General features: G+C 38.8%; 2 protein-coding genes across 6 annotated transcripts in view; one reads left to right on the plus strand and one right to left on the minus strand.

Annotated features, from left to right (window-relative positions):
- LOC126998855 (guanine nucleotide-binding protein G(o) subunit alpha) overlaps positions 1 to 20,637 on the plus strand; it is a 110,473-nt gene extending 89,836 nt beyond the window's left edge. The window contains exons 3-6 of the mRNA XM_050861018.1: positions 109 to 237; positions 14,796 to 14,925; positions 15,142 to 15,295; positions 16,845 to 20,637. Of these exons, the coding sequence (XP_050716975.1) occupies positions 109 to 237; positions 14,796 to 14,925; positions 15,142 to 15,295; positions 16,845 to 17,032 (601 nt within the window). The 3' untranslated portion in view covers positions 17,033 to 20,637. The remainder of the gene's footprint in view (positions 1 to 108; positions 238 to 14,795; positions 14,926 to 15,141; positions 15,296 to 16,844) is intronic.
- Positions 20,638 to 20,768: 131 nt separating this feature from the next.
- The window catches only part of LOC126998856 (lysozyme-like), a 92,077-nt gene continuing 88,949 nt past the window's right edge, over positions 20,769 to 23,896 (minus strand). For 3 of the 5 annotated variants that reach the window (XM_050861020.1, XM_050861021.1, XM_050861019.1), the window contains exons 3-4: positions 23,848 to 23,896; positions 20,769 to 21,438 (exon numbers count right to left, since the gene is read on the minus strand). The exon at positions 23,848 to 23,896 is cut by the window's right edge and continues 25 nt beyond it. In XM_050861020.1, coding sequence (XP_050716977.1) covers positions 21,250 to 21,438; positions 23,848 to 23,896 — 238 coding nt within the window. In that variant the 3' untranslated portion in view covers positions 20,769 to 21,249. Of the gene's footprint in view, positions 21,439 to 22,209; positions 22,354 to 23,847 lie in introns of those variants that run through there. The other 2 variants (XM_050861022.1, XM_050861024.1) reach the window with 2 other exon arrangements.

Genomic DNA, 23,896 nt, shown 5'->3' on the forward strand with positions numbered 1-23,896 from the left:
GGAAAGGAGCATTTACCAGTTTGTTTCTCCTTAAATATTTACTTGAACTGTTTTTCTTTCATCCTTTTCCTTCCCATTCAACTCACACCGTCTTCTTCCCTTCCACAGTTTCCTGGACGACCTGGACCGTTTGGGCGCCAAGGAATACCAGCCCACCGAGCAGGACATCCTGAGGACCCGCGTCAAGACCACTGGCATCGTCGAGGTTCACTTCTCCTTCAAGAACCTGAACTTCAAGTACGTATGTCCGGCGGCCTAGTGGCGGCGGTGGCGTGGCGGTGGCTGTGACGCTTTGATGTGTCGTGCTGTGTGTCGTGTTCGTGTTTGTGTCTGTGTGGGCGGGTGGGTGGCGGGGTGGATGGGTGGGTGTATGTTTAGCTTATCTTCCTGGCTGCTGGCGGCTGATATACACCAAAGAGACAGTAGTTGGGAGGCATATTAACCGATCTATCTACGGGTATGGGGTCCCCTTGTAAAGACCCTCAACTATAACCCTGAAACTAATCATGGGGCGTTTAGGAAGATACTCTCATCGTTATTCCCACTCAAAAACTCCTTACAATTCCCACCCAGAAACTCGCTGTACTCTCATTGTTATTCCCACCCAAAATGACAACTTTAAATTCTAAACATACCTTACCTAACCTAACGTAACCTTGCCTATTCAAGAGTGGACGCCATATACCCGTAGAGAGAAGGGGAATATGCGGTAAGGAAAGGGATGGACAGCTGCGAGGGAAGAGATTTTTGTGTGTGCATGCATCAGTTATAATGGTACTACAACTAATAATAATAATGATAATAACTAGTACTAATGAGGATGATTAATGAAACAATGTTGCACAGACATTTCTAGAATTCCTTGTTTTCTGATTCTAGACTTGATTCTCTCTCTCTCTCTCTCTCTCTCTCTCTCTCTCTCTCTCTCTCTCTCTCTCTCTCTCTCTCTCTCTCTCTCTCCAAATTATTCAATGTTCTTGTTTGTTTGTTTGTTTGTTTTCTAAGCAAGCATATTTTTTTTTTACAATGAAACGAATGTGTTTGTTTTGTTTATCCTTTTTTCTTATGGGCCTTTCTGACAAATTCATTAAGAAGTGTGGAATGTGATTGGCTAGATTTTGAAATTATGAATGATTGATGTGAAAATTGCAAGAGAGAGAGAGAGAGAGAGAGAGAGAGAGAGAGAGAGAGAGAGAGAGAGAGAGATGACGACGATGACTTGCCATTCTCTGTCGCCCATTCCCCTCCGCCGCCCTCCCAGCCCCTCCATCCCTCCCCCCACAGGGTTAAGGACGTGTCATGTTGTGTGTGCTGCTGTGTCCCGCCTTCTTGAACACACACACACACACACACACACACACACACACACACAGACACACACACACACACACACACACACACACACACTATCAGCAGTTGTTGGCACTAATACCAAAACTAATAGTAATACCACAAATACTATTTCTCATGGTAGCCTTTATACATATTGCTTCTTTGTGTGAACCTCATACTAACTGCACCACACCAGACAACCGACCTTACTCACCTCTATCACAAGACACTAAAAGCACCAGTAAGGGATTGATTGATTGATTGACTTGAGTTGATTTGATGAAGTTATGTTTACGATTGAGGGATAACATTTTATTTTGTATGCATGAGTAATTAGAAAGAAATGAGGAATAATCTCTCCTGTATCTTCCCATCTTTTCACAGTTTCAGAGTACGGTAGATATCTTTAAAGTTCAAGGCTGGCCATTCTGTGCGTCGTCCTGCAAATCTTACTTTCTCTCATGGCTGAGTCACCAGAATAGGCGTCAGGCCATAGTGTGACCTGACCTTCAAGTGATAGGAATTGTGGCGGACTGGTGCTGAAGGGTTGTGTTTCGAGGGAGTGTGTTGGTGTGCTTGTGTTGCTCTGTTTGTTGTTGCAGCGTCCCTCTCCTCGCCATGAATGAAGGACGCTTGGTGTGTGTGTGTGTGTGCACTACTTATATATATATATATATATATATATATATATATATATATATATATATATATATATATATATATATATATATATATATATATATATATATATAGTTTCTATTGATTTTCTTCAGACAACTACTACATGTCTTCTTGTTGAAGGTTCTGTTTGTTTTCCACACTCAACACATAGATTTATGATAAACATGATAATATTAAGTGGTGTTTATTTTAGGCATGGATAGGAGCACATATTCCTCCACCTGGGTTTTTTCACCTTTTCCTTGTGATTTTCCTCCAATAATTTTGCATTTAGCGTGCATCTTCCACTTTTCTAGCTCTGTAAATTTTAAAGCTGTATCAGCTGAACCTCTGATATTCTTGGATTTTCTTCAGACCTCATCTTGTAGGAGTGTTTCTTGCATCAGAGTAACTTTGCTTGGGAAGTCAAGTTTTCTTTGCTGTTGAGAATTTACTTCCTGACGGAGGGTCCGGATTTCTTTCGTGGGTGTTGTTACCGCCTTATTTTGCCCTCAATTTCTGAACCAGTTTGTAACACAGAATACAAGACAGCTGGTCATTATTTTTTTTCTTCTTCAAAGGCATTATTGATTTTATATTGTCTACTTTTCTGAGTGCTGTTTACCTCTGTTAAATACACATCACTTTGGTCTGAGAATCACGTCACTTTCTAATGCTGATAACGTTTTGCAAAGTTTATTTATAGTGTACTTCTTGAGTAGTTAGATATCCTTGTCTCTAGGTAGTAAGTTATCCACTTGAATCCCATACATGGTAGAGTTGGTTTAGAATAGTGTACAACCTTTTGCACAGCCCCACCAGATCCTGCGACCCAGTACTGACCACTGTTCTTGACATCACCATTAGTGTAATTTTTGTGAGTTAGATACTCCCCTTTACTTGCTGACCTCTCTTTTCTTCTCATACTGTCTAATTGTCCATTGGTAATGCTCTCTCTCTCTCTCTCTCTCTCTCTCTCTCTCTCTCTCTCTCTCTCTCTCTCTCTCTCTCTCTCTCTCTCCAGCTCTGTAACGTAACCCCCCCCCCCCAGGAATCCTGCATTCGCTGCATGCCGTTCCCAGCAGTCACATTTCAGTTTACATTGCCACCGAAATTAAAGGAATATTCTGAGCATAATCACTACATAGATGGTGATGGATTTATTTATTAGTATTCCATACAGTCTAATTTCCAACAAAATTTTCTACACCAAAAGCCAGACATTGGCAAACACATGACCAGTGTATATGAGAGCAGCATGCCACCCTGATGCTCTCACTTCTTGTTTGTACACTTGTATGAAAACACTGTAGGCTTCATTATGTCCAGTGTGATATATTTGTTTAAGATATCAAGCAACTTTTCAGTAGTTTCCTTATTTGTAGAAGACATTATAGTCAGATTGTAGATTACTATGGAAAAAATACCATGCCAGAGATACAGCCGGCGCCAAAAAAATCGTCGCACACTTACACTTCCGACGCTCTAATGCTACGCATTTATTTTGGCTTGTCAATCATATGGGTTGTTACTTTGGTAAAACAAACCCTCATCTGGCAACTCTTTGCTTCCTTGCCAACGTCAAACTGAAATAAAATGATAAGTAACTGTCACCTTGGCTTTGGTAGGGTGTAGAAGGTGACCCGCGCTCCCTTTCCCCGCCCTTGATTACTTGCTTTCAGCTAGACTACTGTCACTTTCTTGTTGAGCTGCGCAATGGGTCACACCAAGCTCGGTATGATAAAGAAATGCTTGGTTGTGGCTTACATTGGTGAAGGAATGAGCAAACGCGAAATAGCACGAAAATTAGGGAGATCAGAGACAGCTTTTCGCCGCGTCAAACAAGCTGCCGCCGCCGCCTGCAGAGACCACAAGTTGCCATGTCGTCGCGCCGCGCACTGACATATCCTTAGCAACAAAACGAGGAAGCAGAGGCTAGATTTTTGCAAGAAATATGTTCACTGGACATCAGAAGACTGGCACAGGGCGGTGTTCAGTGACGAAAGTGCCTTCAAAACAATCCCTAAGCTCAAAAGCTGGTTCGTCGTCCGCCGGGTGCCGATCCCTTTAACAGTAAATACTCGGTGAAGACAGTGAAGTTTCCAGCGGGTGTGGACGTGTGGGGCTGCTTTAGTGATGCTGTAGGGATGGTTTTGAAGGCACTGTCGTCACTGAACACCACCGTGCGCCAGTCTTCTGATGTCCAGTCTTCATATTTCTTTAAAAAAAAATCTAGCCTCTGCTTCCCCATTTTGTTGGTAAGGAGAGGTTTGTGCGCGGCGCGACGACGTGGCAACTTAAGGTTTTCTGCAGTCGACGCTGAATTGTTCGCACTGACACTTCTCCCAACACTTCGACGTGCATCTCCCTCAATTCCTTGGCCGCTTCATCACCTTTTCAGGTCTTGGGTGTGTCTTCCTCTTCCTCGCTAATCCCGTCTTCCTCTCTGGAGTGGCGTTTGTCTGGAGCGGCAGCTTGTTTGACGCGACGAAAAGCTGTCTCTGATCTGCCAAATTTTCGTGTTATTTCGCGTTTGCTCATTCCTTCACCAATGTAAGCCACAACCAAGCATTTCTCTGTCATACCGAGCTTGGTTGGACCCATTGCGCAGCTCAACAAGAAAGTGACAGCAGTCTAGCTGAAAGCAAGTAATCAAGGGCGGGGAAGGGGAGCGCGGGGTCACCATGTACACCCTACCCTTAAGCGGAGGTGACAGTTACTGATCATTTTATTTCAATTTGACGTTGGCAAGGAAACGAAGAGTTGCCAGATGAGGGTTTGTTTTACCATAGTAAGAACCCATATGGTTGACAAGCCAAAATAAATGCGTAGCGTAATTAGAGCGTCGGAAGTGTAAGTGTGCGACGATTTTTTTGGCGCCGGCTGTAAGTTGTTTGGGCTGTTCCCTTGGCCCTTTGGTGTAGCAACATGATCCATTGCCAGAATGTCGTCAAGGTTTCGGCTTATAAATATATAACATTTTAAGTTGGGTGCTGGCATACAGATAAACTTTGGGATTAGTCATACAGGTTCAACAACAGCATATCCATTTACTTCCAAGTTTATTCATTGTTTAATACAGAGAGTGAATGAGATAAATCCACGATGTTTACATAAGTTGCAAAGTGAAAGAAATGTGTTGAGTCGTGAAGTTGTGAAAGTGAGTGGCAGGTTGTTTAAATATGACATCACAGCACAAAAAACATTTAATTAAGAAATGTGTACACACCTACTGCTGTTTTGAACTGTAGCATGGAATTTAGCAAATGATATTACAGTTTTCTCCAAATTTACAAAGCGATTTAGTCACTGCAAAGAAAAAAGGCGTAGAAAATCCAGCTGAAAGGGGCGGCAAGAGCCCGTCTTGGAAGCAAGCAAGACCAATGCAAGAGGTTGTTTTTAAAATATAACCGTCGTCTTTGGTGGCCTAAACCATCCCTCACCATTGCTTAAGAGTTAAGTGATCTTGGCTATTTTCTCTTAGAAAGCTCGGTTTAGTTTCATCCTCCACCCCTACCTTTGCTGTTCTTGGTGTAGTCCGCACGCTGAATTTTATTATCTGTTGGCTTAGGCAACGTCTTAGCTGGGCACTTCGTGCCTAGTGTACATGTAACAGGAATGGAATTAGCTTTACCTGTAAATTATTCTTAAGGAAATTAAAATTAGTGCTGTTGTTGTAGAGCCAATAATGGAAAAAAAAAATCTCAAAAAATCCAACTTCTCTGGAAAGGTCGCAGCAAAAAAATGCTGTCTTTCCACTTTGAGGAATAAGTTGTGGCACACACATTGGAATACAGACTAAGATTTTTAACTTTCCAATGAAAATGATTGTAAAAAATTGTTATCCCTGAGACATGTGGTAAAACTAATATATTAAAACCTTAAATGATCATTATGTTTGTTATTCAATCTATAAAAATATTTCAGGGATATCAGCTATGACAGTTTTTTTTGTGGAAAGGTTGTGTCCTGTTTTTAACATAAATTTTGCACTTTAGGAACAAAGGATTTCAATCCCTAAAAAAATAAGGGACAAGTAACCTAAATGTATTGGTTCTACAACAACACAAGCAGATCTAGACTAGAGTGCACGCTGTAGCTGGCCCGTGCCCCCCGGCCCCAGCCTTGGCCCTGGCTAGTCCTTGGGATCCCGAGGACTCCCAGACAACCCGTATGGAGATAGATGATAAAGATCCAGTGTAAAAACAGTAACGAGACAGGAACAGATGAGTTGTATGAATTCTTAAAAGACTAAACAATATGTTTCAAATACTGTCATTTTTTGCAAATTCTGCTGTTTTCAATGTCATTATTTTGTCTGCTGAATGTAAAATGTATTCATAAAAGTTAATAACTGAGTTTAAAATTCTTGCAAGAGAAAAGAGGATAGGGGTAAGTGAAAATAAGAGAAAGTTTTCAAGTGATTGATTGAAGCATGATTTAGTTCAAAGCGAGAGAGCTAAGGACAAGGAGTCTGTAATTAAACTGTATGATCAAGTAAAGAAAAGTGTTGTTTGTTTTGATATTTTAGCTTCAGTGGAACCACAGACTTGTAGCTGTGAGGCACTAAAATGAGATTACAGGAAGCAGGGGCTGAATCCTCTTGACATGAACTTAAGAAAGGGTAGCAAGCAAGGAGATAACATAAGAGAGTTGTGAGAATGATACAGGTAGGCCATACAAGGACAAATTAAATGTGGTTATTGTTAGGGGATGACCCCTCCTAGAAGTGTACACATTCAAAATGTTTTGGATAAAGAAGAGGTAAAAAAGAGGTTATTGGAGCTTGCAGGCACAGAGTACATCAACATCACAAAGTTCAGACTCCTTTGCCTCCCCTTCGAGGGCCTCTGAACAACAGGCGTCAGGAGGAGCAGGTGAATCCATGACAAGGAGGAAAAAATACTTTGTGGATGATATATTAGAGTGACATTTCCTTAGTCATCATATATAAATATCATACAAAGGTTATTGTTCTTATACTTAATTTACTGCTATTTTAATATATAAATACCAGGGTTTTTGTTAGGTGTTGTGAATTTAGCAGCTCACCCCATTATCAAAAATATATAATTTTTGTTTTACTTTTTAGCTTACCTCTGCTCACCTGAACAAACACAATATTCACTCCCAGCAAATGACAGTTGCTTGTAAATACATAATGAAACAAGTCTTGGCTTCTCTTTTACCACTGTGCACCCGGTGAGCCGCGCCAGACTCACAGGGCGTAAGAACACTGTGGAGCCATCAGGCTGGGCACAGGCTCCCCTTGCTGAGTAGTGTAAACTATCAAGCAGGAATTATTATCCATTTTTATTATTCAACAACTTAATAGTCCACATTACCATTCATTATTATTATTATTATTATTATTATTATTATTATTATTATTATTATTATTATTAATATTATTATTATCATTATCATTATTATTATTGTTATTATAATAATTATCATTATTATCATTATTATTGTTATTATTATTATTGTTGTTGTTGTTGTTGTCATTGTTGTTATGCAGTTCATTCAGTCATTTTTTTATTGTTGCTGTTCAAATTACAATTGATTTTTATTTTTGATCTTATCAATATTGTTATTACTAATGTATTGTTATTATTATTATTATTATTATTATTATTATTATTATTATTATTATTATTATTATCATTACTATTGTTGATAATCTATTAATATACTTTTTCATCATCATTATCATTATTATCATCATGACCATCATGAGTAACATCATCACCGCCAGCCCATCGGTGGGCTGTGGAACACACCACTGTACAGTCAGTGGAGGAGCACGGCCAGGCTCAGAGTCTAAACAGTGTGGTGTGTGTATTCAATAGGCAGGTTCAGGGAGATGCAAACTGACATATATTTGTGTCCCAATACTGTTGTCTGTATTTTTTATATGGAATATTTGGTGACAATCTCATCAAATTGAAGTCATATGGCATAATTTACCTCATGTTGGTGTTCACTCTGCTTAACATATTTCGTTTTTAACATCTCAGCCTTCAACAAATAACAAGAGTTCATGGATACAACAATTACCTTGGAAGAAATTGTAATCTTCTGATCCACCCGTGGTATCACTCAGGGATGTCGAGTACCTCTGTGGCACTTTCCTTCTCTTGTAAATACATGCCTCAGTTTATCTCTTATTGGCCGTGGTACTGTAAGAATATTTGTTATATATTTCTTACACCTGAGTCAGTGGATACAGACAGCAGTGCCTGGTTCTGATAACTGTTTCTGATTCTGATATCCAATCAACTGCCAACAGTGTGTCTCCTCCATTCTCCTGCATCTGCTGGGCCTGCTGTGGTCGTGTTTACATCACTATTTTCATGTTTCTTCCCCGTGATGAGATCATTGTCATCTTACGGAATTTCAGCTCCGGCCTCCTTGCCCAGCATAACATTACTTATTTTCAATTATGGATATGTTGAGGGATGAGAAGAAATACAGACTGCCCATAGAAAGCCTTTTCAAATGTTAAATGTGAACACTACCACTTTAACATGAAATGTAGAGTCAAAAAATGTACACTTTATATAACTGAGTGACAACAGATTTAGTAATATGATGATTTTCATGTATATATACTGTACTTTACACATACCCAAATGCCATTGATCAAATATTTCACTGAAGGCACACTCTCTTAACGTGTCCATAGCAGTACCTCCACAATAATGCTTGGTGACCACATGGCCAAGCCCAGGCCACAGTTACTCAGGGTTTACCAGCATTACATATGGTAGTTGATCTTTGGGCACTCAGGAAACAACAGTATCATGATCTTAACATCTCTCGCTATGCTCTCGCTACAACCACTAAGTTACCAGCTCTCTTAAAGTTGAGTTGCAGACACTAGAATTTTATGACATTTGTAGATTGTGCCATTTTCTTTTTTTTCACCCTCAAATATAGGTTGTTGAAGGATATTTGTAGCAATCAAAGGTCCTCAGCATATATACTATTTGAAGTAAAATTAGGCTCAAAGCTGCAAAAGGTTTGTCACGTTGTAGGAAGATGATAAGAATGGTAAAATTCAAAGTCTCTTACATGTAATACTGTAAGAGGATTTCAAGTTTCCTGTGCATGGTGTTACATCAGGCAAATGTAATAAGTTGTGGTTGATTCATCAATTCCTGGAGTTGATCCTTGCACTGCATGGCTTGGCTAAACATGTCTTTTAATACTATTGATGTCACTCCATTTGTTTACAACATTACAGATGCTTTCCCTTCATCTAGTCATGTCAAAATCTCTGCTATTCCTTTGTCCTTTCTTGTATATATATTCTTCATGTCACAATCTAATATTCTTCGATGGATTTTTGTGACTTTTTGATCAGCCTGTCAGAAAAATAATGTGGTTGCAAACATTGATTGATTCTATAACACATTCTGAAAGCACCGGGGCCTGTCTTGACTACTAAATCTGCTGCAGGCTGTTTGATGTCGGTGGCCAGCGCTCGGAGCGGAAGAAGTGGATCCACTGCTTTGAGGATGTGACAGCCATCATCTTCTGTGTGGCCATGTCGGAGTATGACCAAGTGTTACATGAAGACGAAACCACGGTGAGGATTCTTCCCCTCTCCTCCCCTCCTCCCTCCTTTCGCCTCTCTCTTCCTCCCTCTCCTCCAGACCCTTTTGATTTGGGAAGGGAATATTACCTACTTTAATGTCTTGTGATATTGAACAAATACATATGCAAGAAAACAAATGGTTTACTAGTGTTCAAAACAAAAATTCTTGCAGGCAGGTATTTGTGAAAATAGTTAAATGATGTTATATATACAACAGACATTACAACGGTTTAACTATTTGTGGACTTTGTGCAAGTCCCAGCATAGTATTTTTTTATGTATGTGATACAGGCTCAGTAGCTCTGATTTCTTATAAATTTTAGCATTTAAGTTTAGAAACTCTTGAAAGTTTCTTTTTTCAGAATCGCATGCAAGAATCTCTAAAACTGTTCGACTCCATTTGTAATAACAAATGGTTCACTGACACTTCAATTATTCTGTTCTTGAATAAGAAGGACTTGTTTGAGGACAAAATCAAGAAGAGTCCACTCACTATATGCTTCCCGGAGTACACTGGTAAGATTACCTTCACCGTCACAACTCTCCTCACCATCACTGCACCACACCCCACAGCAGGCACTCAGGGTTATTCTAGTCCATTTATAATGCATTGGCCATTCAATTGAAATTTTTGAAGATATATAAGAACATAGTCTGAGACAAGTTAGAAATACAGTTTTATTTAATAGGCCATGAAAACAAAGCCATTGAAGGCATGGTGTATGAAAGAAATTAGGACTTTTATAATGGCTTTACTTCAGCTGTGTAGGTTAGGGAAAGATAGTCCACATAGCACAATGCATTCTAAAGTATGAGCTGGGAGATGCAAGGATCACATTGAATTTTTAGAAGAAGAAATAGGGCCTGTGTAATGGTAAAAAAAACTATAAACAGGTAGCCAACTTATTGCACAGTGTTACAATATTTATTGCTGTTCAGATTGTCCATACTAGTATCACTGTTCATAAGGAAGGTTCGGCTTGCCTTGGTTTGAAGTAGTCCGCTCAGATTCATAGAGCTGTGTCAGGGTAAACAAGTAAGTACATACATGAGGTTCAAGTGCTGCTAGAAACTCAGTTTTTATTAATAATTTCTTATTTCATTTTTTGCCTGTAGACAATGGTTATCCCTTTAACACAATGCATGTAGTGCTGTATGTGCAGATAAAATAATATCACCCTATACAGTAGTACTAGAAGGGCCTACTTTTTATATCCATTTGAAAGACTTCTTAATGATTAATATTTTGAGGGTTTACTATATAATTATTTTTTTGCTAAACACCTAGTTTAATAAGTTGAGCTCAATGATACAGAATTATCTTGGTTAATGGGCAGTCTGAACATTGTTGCCTCTAAGCACAGAATTTGAGTCACCGCTGACACATGGTTGGCCTTGCAGGAGCCCAGGAGTATGGGGACGCTGCAGCTTACATCCAGGCCCAGTTTGAGGCCAAGAACAAGTCAACTTCTAAGGAGATCTACTGCCACATGACCTGTGCCACCGACACCACCAACATCCAATTCGTGTTTGATGCCGTGACGGACGTGATCATTGCCAACAACCTCCGTGGGTGTGGCCTTTATTAAGGAGTGCCTCTCCACATAGCTGTGTTCAGAGTAGGAAATTTCCGGTACAGTCGTGGTCTAGTTTGCTGCCCCAGCAATGTTCCTGCCCCATGCAAGGGATGGAGCATCTGCTGGGAGGAGCTGCTAGTTGTACCCTCCCCACCACCTGCCCCAGCCTGCCCCTCATCCATGCCCAGGTGAAGGGCGGGACTGAGGAGGAGCAGCCTGATGTTTGAGTCAGACTCTGGTCGTGGGGCATTTATTGTTGAGGAGGAAACCAGGATACTGTTGAGTGTTTTATGTAATTAACTATTTATTGCAAAAAAAATTACTAAAGTACGAATTATGAAAGATATATACTATGGACCTGTTTAGGGAATACTTCCGAGACTGTGTGACAGCCTCGGCGAGTCACATCCTTAGACTAGCCTTATGCTACCAAATATTTGCTTCAAAAATTATATCCCGAAAGAAAATGAAAGTAAGGAAGATATTTAAGTTTTCTCTTATGATGGAGCTTGTGACAGTATTATGGATGAAACGTATAGCAAAGCTTAACTGTTAAGCTATACTTCATACCGAGTTGATCTTAATTAAACACTGTGTACTCGATAGGTATTCAGTGTAGATTTGAGACCACATACAAATTAATAGTTAATGGGACTTTTCATAGGCCATAGGAATGGTTAACTGGACAGTGAGTGTCATTTACATCTAGTCATTTCATTATTTTTAGTCATTTGTCACAAAATCAAGAACGGTAATTTTGTAGCAAAATATCCTAGACAGTTTACATGAGGAGAGAGATGAAGTGTCCCTTGTGTGTCTAAGGACAAGAGTGCTGCCTCCCTGGGTGCAGTGTAGCTCATCCCTGTGCACCGACTGACTAGAGGATCAGATGTTGATAACAGCCATAGTTAAATCATTACCTATTTTTTGTTAAAGTGATGCTGGTCACAATGCTTAGCAAGTGATTGAGAACAAGGATAATATGAAGAAACTTAGTATATAAGAGATTTTTCTTCCTGAAATTGAAAGAAAATGCACTTATTTCCACTAACAGCACTTGCCTTATGCCATCCTTTGTGCATCATTACCTAGAGAAATCTTATTTTAGATGCTGAACAAAACTTGGTTACTGATTAAGGCAGAGACTCAAGAAATATAATTTGTCTTTGGTGGTATGTATACTATCACAGTAGTTGTGTTTGTTCATGGTACAATTAGAAGTTACTCTTCCTGTAGTGTTGCCAAGCCAGGCCGAGGTGTTCAGGCACAAAGTGCAGGCCTCTGTACTGCTGTCAAAGAGTCATCTCTCAGGAGTTCAGAGATGGAACAAATGGCTCTGTGACAGCCAACCACTTGACTTGGCTTGAAATTCATGTCTAGTTTTCTTCATCCATAGTACTGTTGAACTGTTTGGAAAAAATGCGATTTGCAGATTTTCTCTTTTTTGCAATGATAAAGACGCTATATAGTCTGCTCCAAAATGACCATGATTGATGTCAAGAACAGAAACAGTCCGATAAATACCTTGACCCCTGGAACTGAGGTGTGCCACTCCAGCCCTCAGTGCTCTGCAGGGTGAGCTGCTGCCTATCACACTTTGGCAATCAGTGAGCATGTCATCTTGGGCTGAAGGATGAAAATGCAGGATTAAAGAGCTTCAAACACAGCCTACTTTTTATGCATTCCTCAGACTTAGTTAGTCCTGCTCTGTGAGAGCTTTCACAATCCCTGTTCTGCACCCAGAATCAAATTACTATGAAGCACATTGTATCATAATAGGAGTTTCATAAGTCACTTAAAATTCTTGAAATTTTTCGGGAATCGGACCACTGCTATCTTGCATATAGAAGTACTTAGACAACCCTAAAAGTGAACGAATTGGTTATCAGTGAATATGTTCTGTAAACAACAACCTTCAAAAATATTTATCCAACTAAATATCTTTCTGTCTGTCTACCTATCTATTAGCAATCAGTATCTAATATATATATATATAGATATATATATATATATATATATATATATATATATATATATATATATATATATATATATATATATATATATATATATATATATATATATACTTTTCAGAAAAAATTAGATGCAGTTCTTTACAATGAAGCAGTCTTTGTCTTATTTGTAGCAACACTTGATTTTAATAAAACTACATAAAGTCTGGAAGCTGCGTGAGCCTTATAAAACTTAAAAGCCCGCCCCCAAAATGATTTAACTTTGTTTTACTTGAGACTTGAGTTGTTGAGCTTGCAGATCAAGGCCGACCCTCCTGGTGGTCCCAGAGACACCCACCAAGCGTGCTGAGCATCACACTGCCACATAGCCGCCGCCACACCAGGGCGCTCCGCCTCATGGTTTGCTCTGCCAAAAACTGTCTGATTACGTATGATTTCCGTTCATCTTTGAAAATTCTAAGGTGACTATTAGACATTACATACAATGAATCCCTTCAGTTTTGTATTCTTGCAACGTAAGTTAAACTGCGAGTCATCGTAATGCCATTTGCTATTTTGAGCCTTAAATATTGTTAATAGTTTATGAGAACTTGAAATATATATTGCCATTATTGAGGCTCTGCTGGTGAAGGTATTGCATATCCCTCTTCATCATCCAGTAACAATCAGTCAGATAATAATGTTAGTTGTTGTGAGAGTCCTTCAGTTTATGGTAACTTGATAGACTTGACAATTACTTCCCAGCAGAAAAATTACATATATATATATATATATATATATATATATATATATATATATATATATATATATATATATATATATATATATATATATATATATATATATATATATATATATATATATATATATATATATATATATATATATATATATATATATATATATATATATATATATATATATATGTGGTGTTAGGCTTGTTTGTGGGAGTGAGGAACGTTACCAGCACTAGTCACTCCCGTATCATTAAGTCGGGTACAGTATATCCCTCTTTTATCTTTGTTCTTACTGTTTAAGATTGTGGTACCAGTATTTGATAGAAATATATTATGCACATTGAGAAAAAGATTGAAAAATCCCTCATGAAAATAATGAAGAGAAGGTTCCGAAGATGTCTAGCAGTAGAATTGCATATTCCTGTGTAACATTGTCTGATTATTATTGATAATGTATATGGTATTAAAACCCATCCTCTCATGTATGTTATAAGATTGACTGCTCACTTTTGTACAGTGTATTTGCTTCTATAGTTGGTAATTTAATATTAATTATTTACATTTTAAGACGAGGAGTAGATATCCATAATTGTTTCCTCAAGAACTGTCTGTTGGCGAGTACATGTCAGTCTGTCGGTGTCCCGGCCCAGCGCCACGCAGGGAGAAGTATTTTTATTTATGACTGAACATTGCTGAATAAATGTACATTTTATTTGGATGGAGAAAATTTCATTACAAGAATAACCCTTTAAAAATTAAATGTCATCAAAAAAGGTGAGATATTTGATATTAGCCAATCTTTGAAGAATGTCTGATTTAGCAGTGTGTCTCTTAGATCCATCACCACCAGCACTCAGGCGGTGGAGTACAGGAGGTAGACGTGACCAGATGATTAACTGTTTGCCACCCATAGATTGTTTGATGTTGGTGGCCAGCGTTCAGAGCGGAAGAAGTGGATCCACTGCTTTGAGGACGTGACAGCCATCATCTTCTGCGTGGCCATGTCGGAGTATGACCAAGTGTTACATGAAGACGAAACCACAGTAAGTGATCCTCTTTAATTCCACTCTTATAACACTCTCTTCCCCTCCCTCTCCACATGTCTTGGAATAGTGTCAACATAGATACAAGGAAACAAAATCATGGAACAGTAACCATTATTTTATTCACGTGGTATAACTTCATAAATAGATCCCTCCTTATACTTTTCTGTCAGCTTAGTAGCCATGCAGTTCTTGATATAATGATTCCTTCCACAGAACCGCATGCAGGAGTCACTGAAGCTCTTTGACTCCATCTGCAACAATAAATGGTTTGGGGAGACTTCCATCATCCTTTTCCTCAACAAGAAGGATCTTTTTGAAGAGAAGATCAAGAGGTCACCGCTCACCATTTGTTTCCCAGAGTACACCGGTAAGTTCATGTTCTTCACCTTCATCATTTTAGTGTGGAGACAAAACTGAATGGCAAAGTCCCTGGCCCAGCTGTTCATTAACATGTCTACTGCAATTGACACAGATTTGGCCTTCACTGGTAGCCTGATTACATAAACTCCCAGGTCTTTCTCTGCCTCTGTGGTTGATAGTGGAGTGTTTCACATGTGTTATTGGTATGCTGGATTTCCCCTCCCTAGGTGCATGACTTTACATTTTTCTTCATTGAATTGTAGCTGCCACTTTTTGTTCCATTCCTGTAGCCTGGTGATGTCTTCTTGTAGGAAATCTGCAGTCAAGGGGTTAAGCTGTTAGAAATCCAATTAGGAGAAGTTGCAGATGATCAGCTGACTGCATGGAATGTAAAGGTTTAAAAGGTGGTGGCACTCACAAGAAAACAAATGATATTAAACTTATAAATACCCTTATATGGCCCTGAACAAGTAAGGTCCATCCCCTTAAAGCCACCTTTCCCATCTCCATGGTGCCATAGATGAGTACAGTGATGGAGGACATACTGAATAAGTCACCTTCTCAGCATGCAGGCCATAACAACCAACCTGTTATTAGTGCCTAAGGAATACTAGGTAGCAGTAACAAGGGTACCACAGAAACTGCCTTATCATCTCTACTTCACATTGGGATCGACTCTGGGGCCTCTGACTTGAGAGCTGAGCATAGTAACCACTGCATCGGGGAGTCAGTGAATGGGAAATATTATGGTCTAGATAATGTTATGTGAATAGTGTGCAAATATACGGTATAGTCCACCTTTCAGGGCAACCCAACTTCTCACTATAGTCTGTTCAGAGCATGAAGTTGGTTCAAGGTGTGGCAGATTCCAGAATTTCCATGAGTGCGACGCTGCCAGTTCGACCGCCAATTATCAGATTAGCACCGTCTCCCTATCTACCCACCCACAACCCACCTGTTTATCGCTCTCTCTCTCCCTCTCTCTCCCTCTCTACCCGGGGGAGGGACCTAAGGGGTCACGCTAACCACCACCACAACTACCACCACCACCACCACCACTAAAACGTGGCAACATGGGAAAAAATCATTGCCACATGTCATAGAATTTATACAAATCGTTGTTATAATCCTAAACATCGACACTCATTGTACAATGTAACTTCCTTTACTATACACAGAATATATAAAATATCACTTTCAAATAGCACATGGATGGGAAATAAGAGAGAGATGCATGTACGAAGGTTGATTTGGCAGGAAGGCTAGAGGTAAACGATACCAGCTCCACCCTGAACCGACTTCATGCTCTGAACAGACTATAGGTTTTCATATTCTTAGAAGCTCAGTCACTACTCCTTGTATGAGGGAAACAGGGTGTTATTAATGCAAAAAGAATTGCTGTATCATTCATTCATATAATATAGATAAAAGTAAATGAAATGTCAGAGATAAATCTTTGCATTTATATGAATTTCCATTTAAGCTGTGTGCAGTTGTAGATTCACCTCACTTTTCTCTTGTATGTCTTTTGGTAGCACTAATATGGTTTCCTACAGGTTCCATGGAGTACAACGATGCCTCAGCATACATCCAGGCCCAGTTCGAGGCCAAGAATAAATCAACGAACAAAGAAATCTACTGCCACATGACCTGTGCCACCGACACCACCAACATCCAGTTTGTGTTCGATGCCGTGACAGATGTGATCATTGCCAACAACCTCCGCGGGTGTGGCCTTTACTGAGGTGCCTGTGTGAGCGTGCCAGGTTGTAGAATTTCCATTTTTATTACTCGGGACAGTCCATACCCAGAGGCATAACCTTGGACTAAGTAAGATCCTAATTCTATCAGCTGACACTGTAATTCAAACAAGTTGTGGTGGCAGAGAAGTTTTTCTGATGTATTAGAGATAATATCCAGGAAAGGGAAAAAAAATATGAACTTAATTGCTAAAAATTTGCATCAATTCCTCATCTCCAAGATTCAGATTGATTTAATCAGATAGAATAAATACAAAACTGGCAAGGTTAGTGGGAGATATAGCCTTTGTTTCTCTTTTTTTCTCCTGTTTCAAGTATTTTGCCATGACTTCACTAAAGCGAATGTTTTTTTATAAACTTTCACCAAACTGCTACAAAACTTTTCATGAGAAGGTGAACCACGACAACTGTTCAGTAGCTGTGGGAGGGAGTGGCTCCGAGCCGTGGGGTCATTTTCTGTTCTACTCTAAGATTTGTTTTTCATCTTGCTCTACTTTCATTTTACGTGAGTTTTCTCTGAATTTTGGTTCACATCAGAGAGTCAGTCAGTTTATTCTATACAAAGTTTACTGTTACTTTGTACTTTTCAAAAGGTTCATTCATATCCTTATATATTTTTTCTGCTGACTGAAGGAAACCAGTTTGTATATCTCATGTTCCTTATTCTAGATTTTTTTTAAGTGATATTTTTTTTAATTTCTTCTCCAGATTTTCCCTACTTCACATGTCAAGTTTATGAGAGCCTGTAGTGTATTTTCTACAATATAAGTGTTCTTCATGGTCAGTGCAAATCAGCCTAGTGAGTGTTTTTATTGCACTGAGTTAATGACATTCCATATATTTAATATTTATGCTTAAATACATCTTGTAATTTACATTAGGAATTGATATACTACACATTGCTTCCTTCTCATTGCATTTTATCTTGCATAACTTTCAACCTTTTCTATGTGCAGGCCTGCTTGAATAATTATCTGCCTGTCTGTCCCTCTCTGTCTGTTCTGTTGCTCATTCCTGGATGGGCCCCGGAAGAGTGGCCTATTTCACTAGTTTATCCATAAGATATGCAGCTTGTGTGCTTCACTCCTTCCCCTCTCCCATCCTCCCAATATCTACATGTAAATGTAAATGTCTATCATCCCATTGATTTATGTATGTGTCAGCTCAGATATCTGACTGGAAAGTTAAATGCCATTAGATTTCGTGCTTAACATCCTGGGCTGCTGTGCGCTTGGGTTGATGGAAAATGCTTCTTCGGTTTTTATTTTTTTACACCCTGTATTAGCAAAATCTATTAGTGAATGAAAAGTGAAGTCATTATCAAAAGTATTACCAATAATTAAATAATTAATAGTGAAGACCTTCATAATGATTTAAATGTATTAGTTTTTATATTATTTTTAAGCAGTGGAGATGTATATGATAAAAGTATATTGGTTGTGCCATTAGAAAAAAAACACTGACTGTGAAGAAAATTTCAGTGTTGATAATCATAGGAAAACTGTAACGGAAATGAAAACAAAGTGAGATACCTTCCATGGAAGTGCAACAACACAAATGTTTCTTTTTGACAAGCTAAGCTGTTCTTATATCAATTAATTAATACACTCAAAGTGTTTCATACTGTACAGCTCACTATTTGAAAAGTGACATCTTTAAATACAATGTTAACTTGATGCACGACAAACAGTTCTCACTAACTTGGAACTCATCTTTGCTGTTATCTAGGAAATGAAAACTGGGCGCCATGAGGCAGCCGTACTCCTCCTAGCCTGACATTTCTCATGATCATACTGTCCAAGGGTTCACAACACATACTTGCCTCTGTGATTTTTGCCATGACTGTTGTTGAAACTAACTTGTTTTCTACCTTCATGAGTGATAATACAGAGGATTCCAGCCAGTGTCACACTCAGAGCTGGAAACTAGCTGGCTCTAAAACTGTGACACAAGTAGTAGTTTATATAGGCAAGGCCTTTAGGAGTCATACAGGTTAGTAAACACGAAGATAAATCATAGAAAACAATAGTAAGGATGTCTTTGGAATATCAGAGTCAATCTGCATTCAAAATTTCTCATTCTAAACTTTATCCCAATAAGGTTGTGATTAGTTACATAAACAGATAAAATATTTCTGGTTGAATGCAAATGGCTTTTTCAATTGTTAAGTGCTGTGTTGAGCACTACATAGATGAAAGAAAGTGGCTCTTGCAAATCCAATAGGTATAGTTTCTTTCACTATCATCCACCGTTCATTGAGGGAAGATTTTGTGACTTCCCTTATCATATTGTACAAACTGGATAACATGATCATTAGTTTCAACGGTTTGCTCTTATATAACTTTTTATCTCTGTACAGAACGTGATCATGTTCTCCTGTTTAGCGAGTACATTATAGGAGGGAATTATCGGTGCCGCGGCCAGCCTCGCATCCTGGGCTCACCGGGCAGGAGGTGGTGTTGCTGCTCGGTGCTAGGATGACGAGATGACGAGAATGCTGGCCAAGGTTTTTTTGCAGTGAGTTTTGGGACGTAATAGATTTCCTTCAATGTAGCATTAACTCTAACCTGTTTAGCACTCTAGGTTATGTGTGTGTATATGTGTGTGTTTGTATGTATGTGTGTGTGTGTGTGTGTGTGTGTGTGGGTGGGTGGGTGTGTGTGCTGTATTATCCAGTTTTTGCACTTCAAATTTTACTGTGCTTTGTCCCTGAGAGACAAGAAGAATATTGAATTAGTGGTGGATCAATCAGACAAGTTGTCTAGGTACTTGCCTCTTGCCGCCTACCACAGCGGTCACAGCTTGACAAACCCACAAAACAGGCATCAAGTATATGTATCACATCCCTTTTGATAAGACTCACTTGCTTTGGAACAGAAATATATGTAAAAGTTCTGTTCAGTAAATCATCAAAAAGTAATTCAAAATATTTGCCGAATGTTGCATCAATACTAAAAACTGTCGATGAAAGTGACACAAAAGTATTCACGTTTTGAAGTAATTGCTTGTCCTGGACTGTGTGTTGACATGTGTTATATACTGATATTTCTCTTTCAAAAGTAATCATTATATATATATATATATATATATATATATATATATATATATATATATATATATATATATATATATATATATATATATATATATATATATATATATATATATGTACACTTAGTTTGTAAGGATGTCTTATAATCCCAGATGTTAAACCGGAGAATGAAAGATCAATAATATAAGGTTGAAAAATCCCTTATTTATTTATAGTCTTGCTAGAGTTGATTTTGTCGTTGTGTAGCTTAACTAACGTAAATATAAATGTTAATGTTAAATAACCCATCCTCTCATTGTACTGTAAGTTATCTGCTCAGTTTTGTACAGCATTTATCTATGTAGGTGTTCTCCATTTATGTCTCCTAGAAGTCAATATTGCCTTTGTTGAAAGACTTGGGTTTGAGTCTGTACAACCCTAGCTTCCCTAGGGCCCCCCATTAGGCATTCCCGTGGTGAGCAATGTACTAGCCGAGAGATGTGTAGCTGAGGCTCAGTTTGTATCAGACTGAACAAGTGATATAAATGTCAAATATTTGGCACGCCTTTGAATCCCTTGCTGTTACCAGCAAAATTAAGCACAGATCTGGACCAGGAGTATCATATTCTGTTGTTTTGGCCGGAGCATTGTACTTTGTAAGGTAATAGTTTCTTCGGGTTGATAAGCACTTAATTTTCATTCATTTTTATTCAGTTAGAAAAATACAAGATGGAATATGACTTTAGCACTCATGAGTTACAAAAGTTTATAGATAAAAGCAAGCTTTTATCAAATTGCAACAAAATACATAAACACTTTTTTCAGCCCCTAATAGACCAAATATCTCAGAAAACACAGACACAGTGTGCACACAACAATGCTATGGTGATGTGGGAAGATTCATGACTGCGTTCAAAGCAATCAAAGATGCAAAGAAAAAGCATGTAAGCATCAAAAGAATTAATAGGAAATAAATAAATTGTGAATGATGAAGCAGCATAAATAACAGTTTGAAGGGAAAGAGGGAGCTCATGAGGATGAATCATTATTATGAAATGCAATGCACAACAGTTTCAGATGGAAAACAAAATCACTTGAAAACCTGATCAACTGGTAACACAGAAGTGACAATGATCACCTCAGATCTCCTTGAAGAGACACAAAAGAAGATTAGCTAGCTTGAGGAGACTCCTTGGGCATTGCTGCTTGGACCACCTTCCAGCACGTGTTGAACCTCTCGAAGAAGGTCGTGCTGGTCATGGACGGGTCCTTGCAGGTGTAGCCTCCGAGTCTGTGCATGTAAGCATAGTCAATGCAGTCGATCTTCCCATCACCATTGCAGTCACCTTTCTTGGGGTCCTGTCGGGAGGAAGGAAAAAAATATCCTGAAAATTACCCTCTTGAAACTCTGGAAACTTATCTCAACAAATAAACTGTTTGTCATCATATGAAACCATTTAATGTAAATGTTGGGGTTTTATAGTATGTTAGTAATAGACATGGTTAGTTTGAAAATAGGTTAAGAATAGTTACGGTAACAAATGCTACCTGAAGGCTGCAAAAATTATCATCACAATTAGCATGCACAAGATGTTGAAGTGTTTGCAAGGTTTTAATGATTATCAAGCGAGGGAGCTGGTTGTCGTACACTGAACCAAGAGTGGAACGTACAGTATTTGACATGCTTGGTTCATATATAGTATGGCATGTTATTTTCTTACCATGCATTTCAGTCATTACAGTGAGGCTTGATCATCAGTAACTTTAACTCAAACAAGTGTATACCATTATGGAAGCTCACTGGTACCATTCACTTAAATATATGTTGCTCATGTTATGTATGCTCACATCTGCTATGTGAAACCAGACTAACAGTTATGCAGACCACTTTCCCCTCTCAGGTGTTTATTTTGTGTGGAATTAGTTGTCGTGTTTTTATTTGGTTGTGTTTCAAATGTGTAGTGAGATTTTGTTTCTGTTTTTCATTTTTGCATTTGTTTATGTGGAATCGTTTAGTTTGATGTTTAGACAACTTGCTGAGTTGTAATACAGAAGGCTATTTAAAAGTGGGCAAAAAAGTTTCTTAATAATTGATTAGTGCAGGCAAGCGTGAGCAGCAACAGACACATACTAGAACACGTTGAGGCGGGTGACACACTTCTCAAACTGGGCAGTGAAGCGGTCAGGGGGGAGGGGAACGTCACAGGCAGCCTTGCCCAATTTATGAATCCTTACGTAATCTTTGCAGCTCACAACACCATCACCATCACAGTCCTTGATGGTAGAATTAATAATCAGCATGTTAATAAGTCTTATCCAGATTACAGCAAAACAATTTAGCACTGTGCAAAACTGGGTCACTGGTGTAAGGCGGGGATCCAGTGTTGACCAAATATTTTAGAGAACTGAAATCACCAACATTTGGGCTTCTTTTAATATAACTAAGGAAAAACACTGTGTTGCATTAGGTAATTTAATTTCTTATTTCAGACTAAAAAAAATAAAATAACTATGCAGTCAGACTGGGTCGCCATAGTTCTTGTTGAACAGAGGTTCATTTGGGAACAATACGAGCTCTTGGAATCTTTTGAACATTTCCTAGTTGCCATAGTCGGGTGATTTTCCTGTGAAAACAAATTGCACGTATGGAAGATTCATAAAGCTTAACTCTTGAACAGTTTACAGATACATCAGGATAACTGTTCATCATCGTCAATCATCATCATCAGCAACCCCATTTCGTGTAAAAAGGATAGCACTCAAATTTCCTGTTGAACAAGAAAGACAAGAAAAAGCCTGAATCAAAGGAGAGATTGACCAATAAAATGGACCACTCTTGTGTCCAGACCCTTGGAAATAAATAAATGCAAATTATCACTAGCACCATCACAGACTCTTTATGGTGGTTCTCAAGCTAAAAAATGCATTTCCTTCATTTTTTCATTCTCCCTCACAAACCTCCTTCTCGTCTTATCCCTTGCATCCGATCCATGTGCAGCAACCTTCCTTTGCAATGTCCCTACCCGCCTTCACTGCCAACTTTGCTGCAGGAGGTCCTTGTCACCACCCTTTCCACCTTCTCACTAGCACCGTACCACCTCGGCACATTTTTATATTTCAATCCTCACACAGTTCTTGTCTTTTGTATCCCTCCAACACCCTCTCATTTCTCATTCTACTAATCCTTCACACCCTGATAAATGTTTCTCAGCACTTTCATGTCCTGGGTATTTCTTGCTCATGCCTGGGATTATGTATCAACACTTAATGTGTAAAGATCAATACGAGCATAGAGCTTAGATACACTTGCAACTCTAATACGTAAAGAACAATATGAGCATAGAGCTTACATCCACTTCCAGGATGATAAAAATCTGTTGATTATTGAGAATCATTTAGCATACATTGAAATTATATGAAAAAAATGCTCAATTAAAATCTGTCATAAAACAAATTTGTGCATTGTTTCTATTGTGTTGTTGTGCCGAAATATGATGTCATCTGTCATATGTGTCGATAAGTATTTTTTTTCAGCATTCCACTACATTTGTCACAGTGATGCAGTTTCATCTCAAAGCTATAGTGAGTATTTCTGAAGCAGTATAAAGCAGTACTGGTGGCCTAGCAGTCACAGTGGCCGGCACCACGCCACTCCTGGTCATGCGTCTTGCAGCAGTCTCGCCTTGATCATGCCTCACGGTTAACTAGCTCTCGTTAGTCTCTGGCAAGACATGAGAACAGCAGAGGAGAAAAAAAAAGCCTCCTTACCTTGCCAAACTTGTTCATGTACTCCCTGACAATCTTTGCAGAGCAGTAC

The sequence above is a fragment of the Eriocheir sinensis genome, chromosome 15 (genome assembly GCF_024679095.1).
Source record: "Eriocheir sinensis breed Jianghai 21 chromosome 15, ASM2467909v1, whole genome shotgun sequence".
NCBI classification, from domain to species: Eukaryota; Metazoa; Arthropoda; class Malacostraca; order Decapoda; family Varunidae; genus Eriocheir; species Eriocheir sinensis.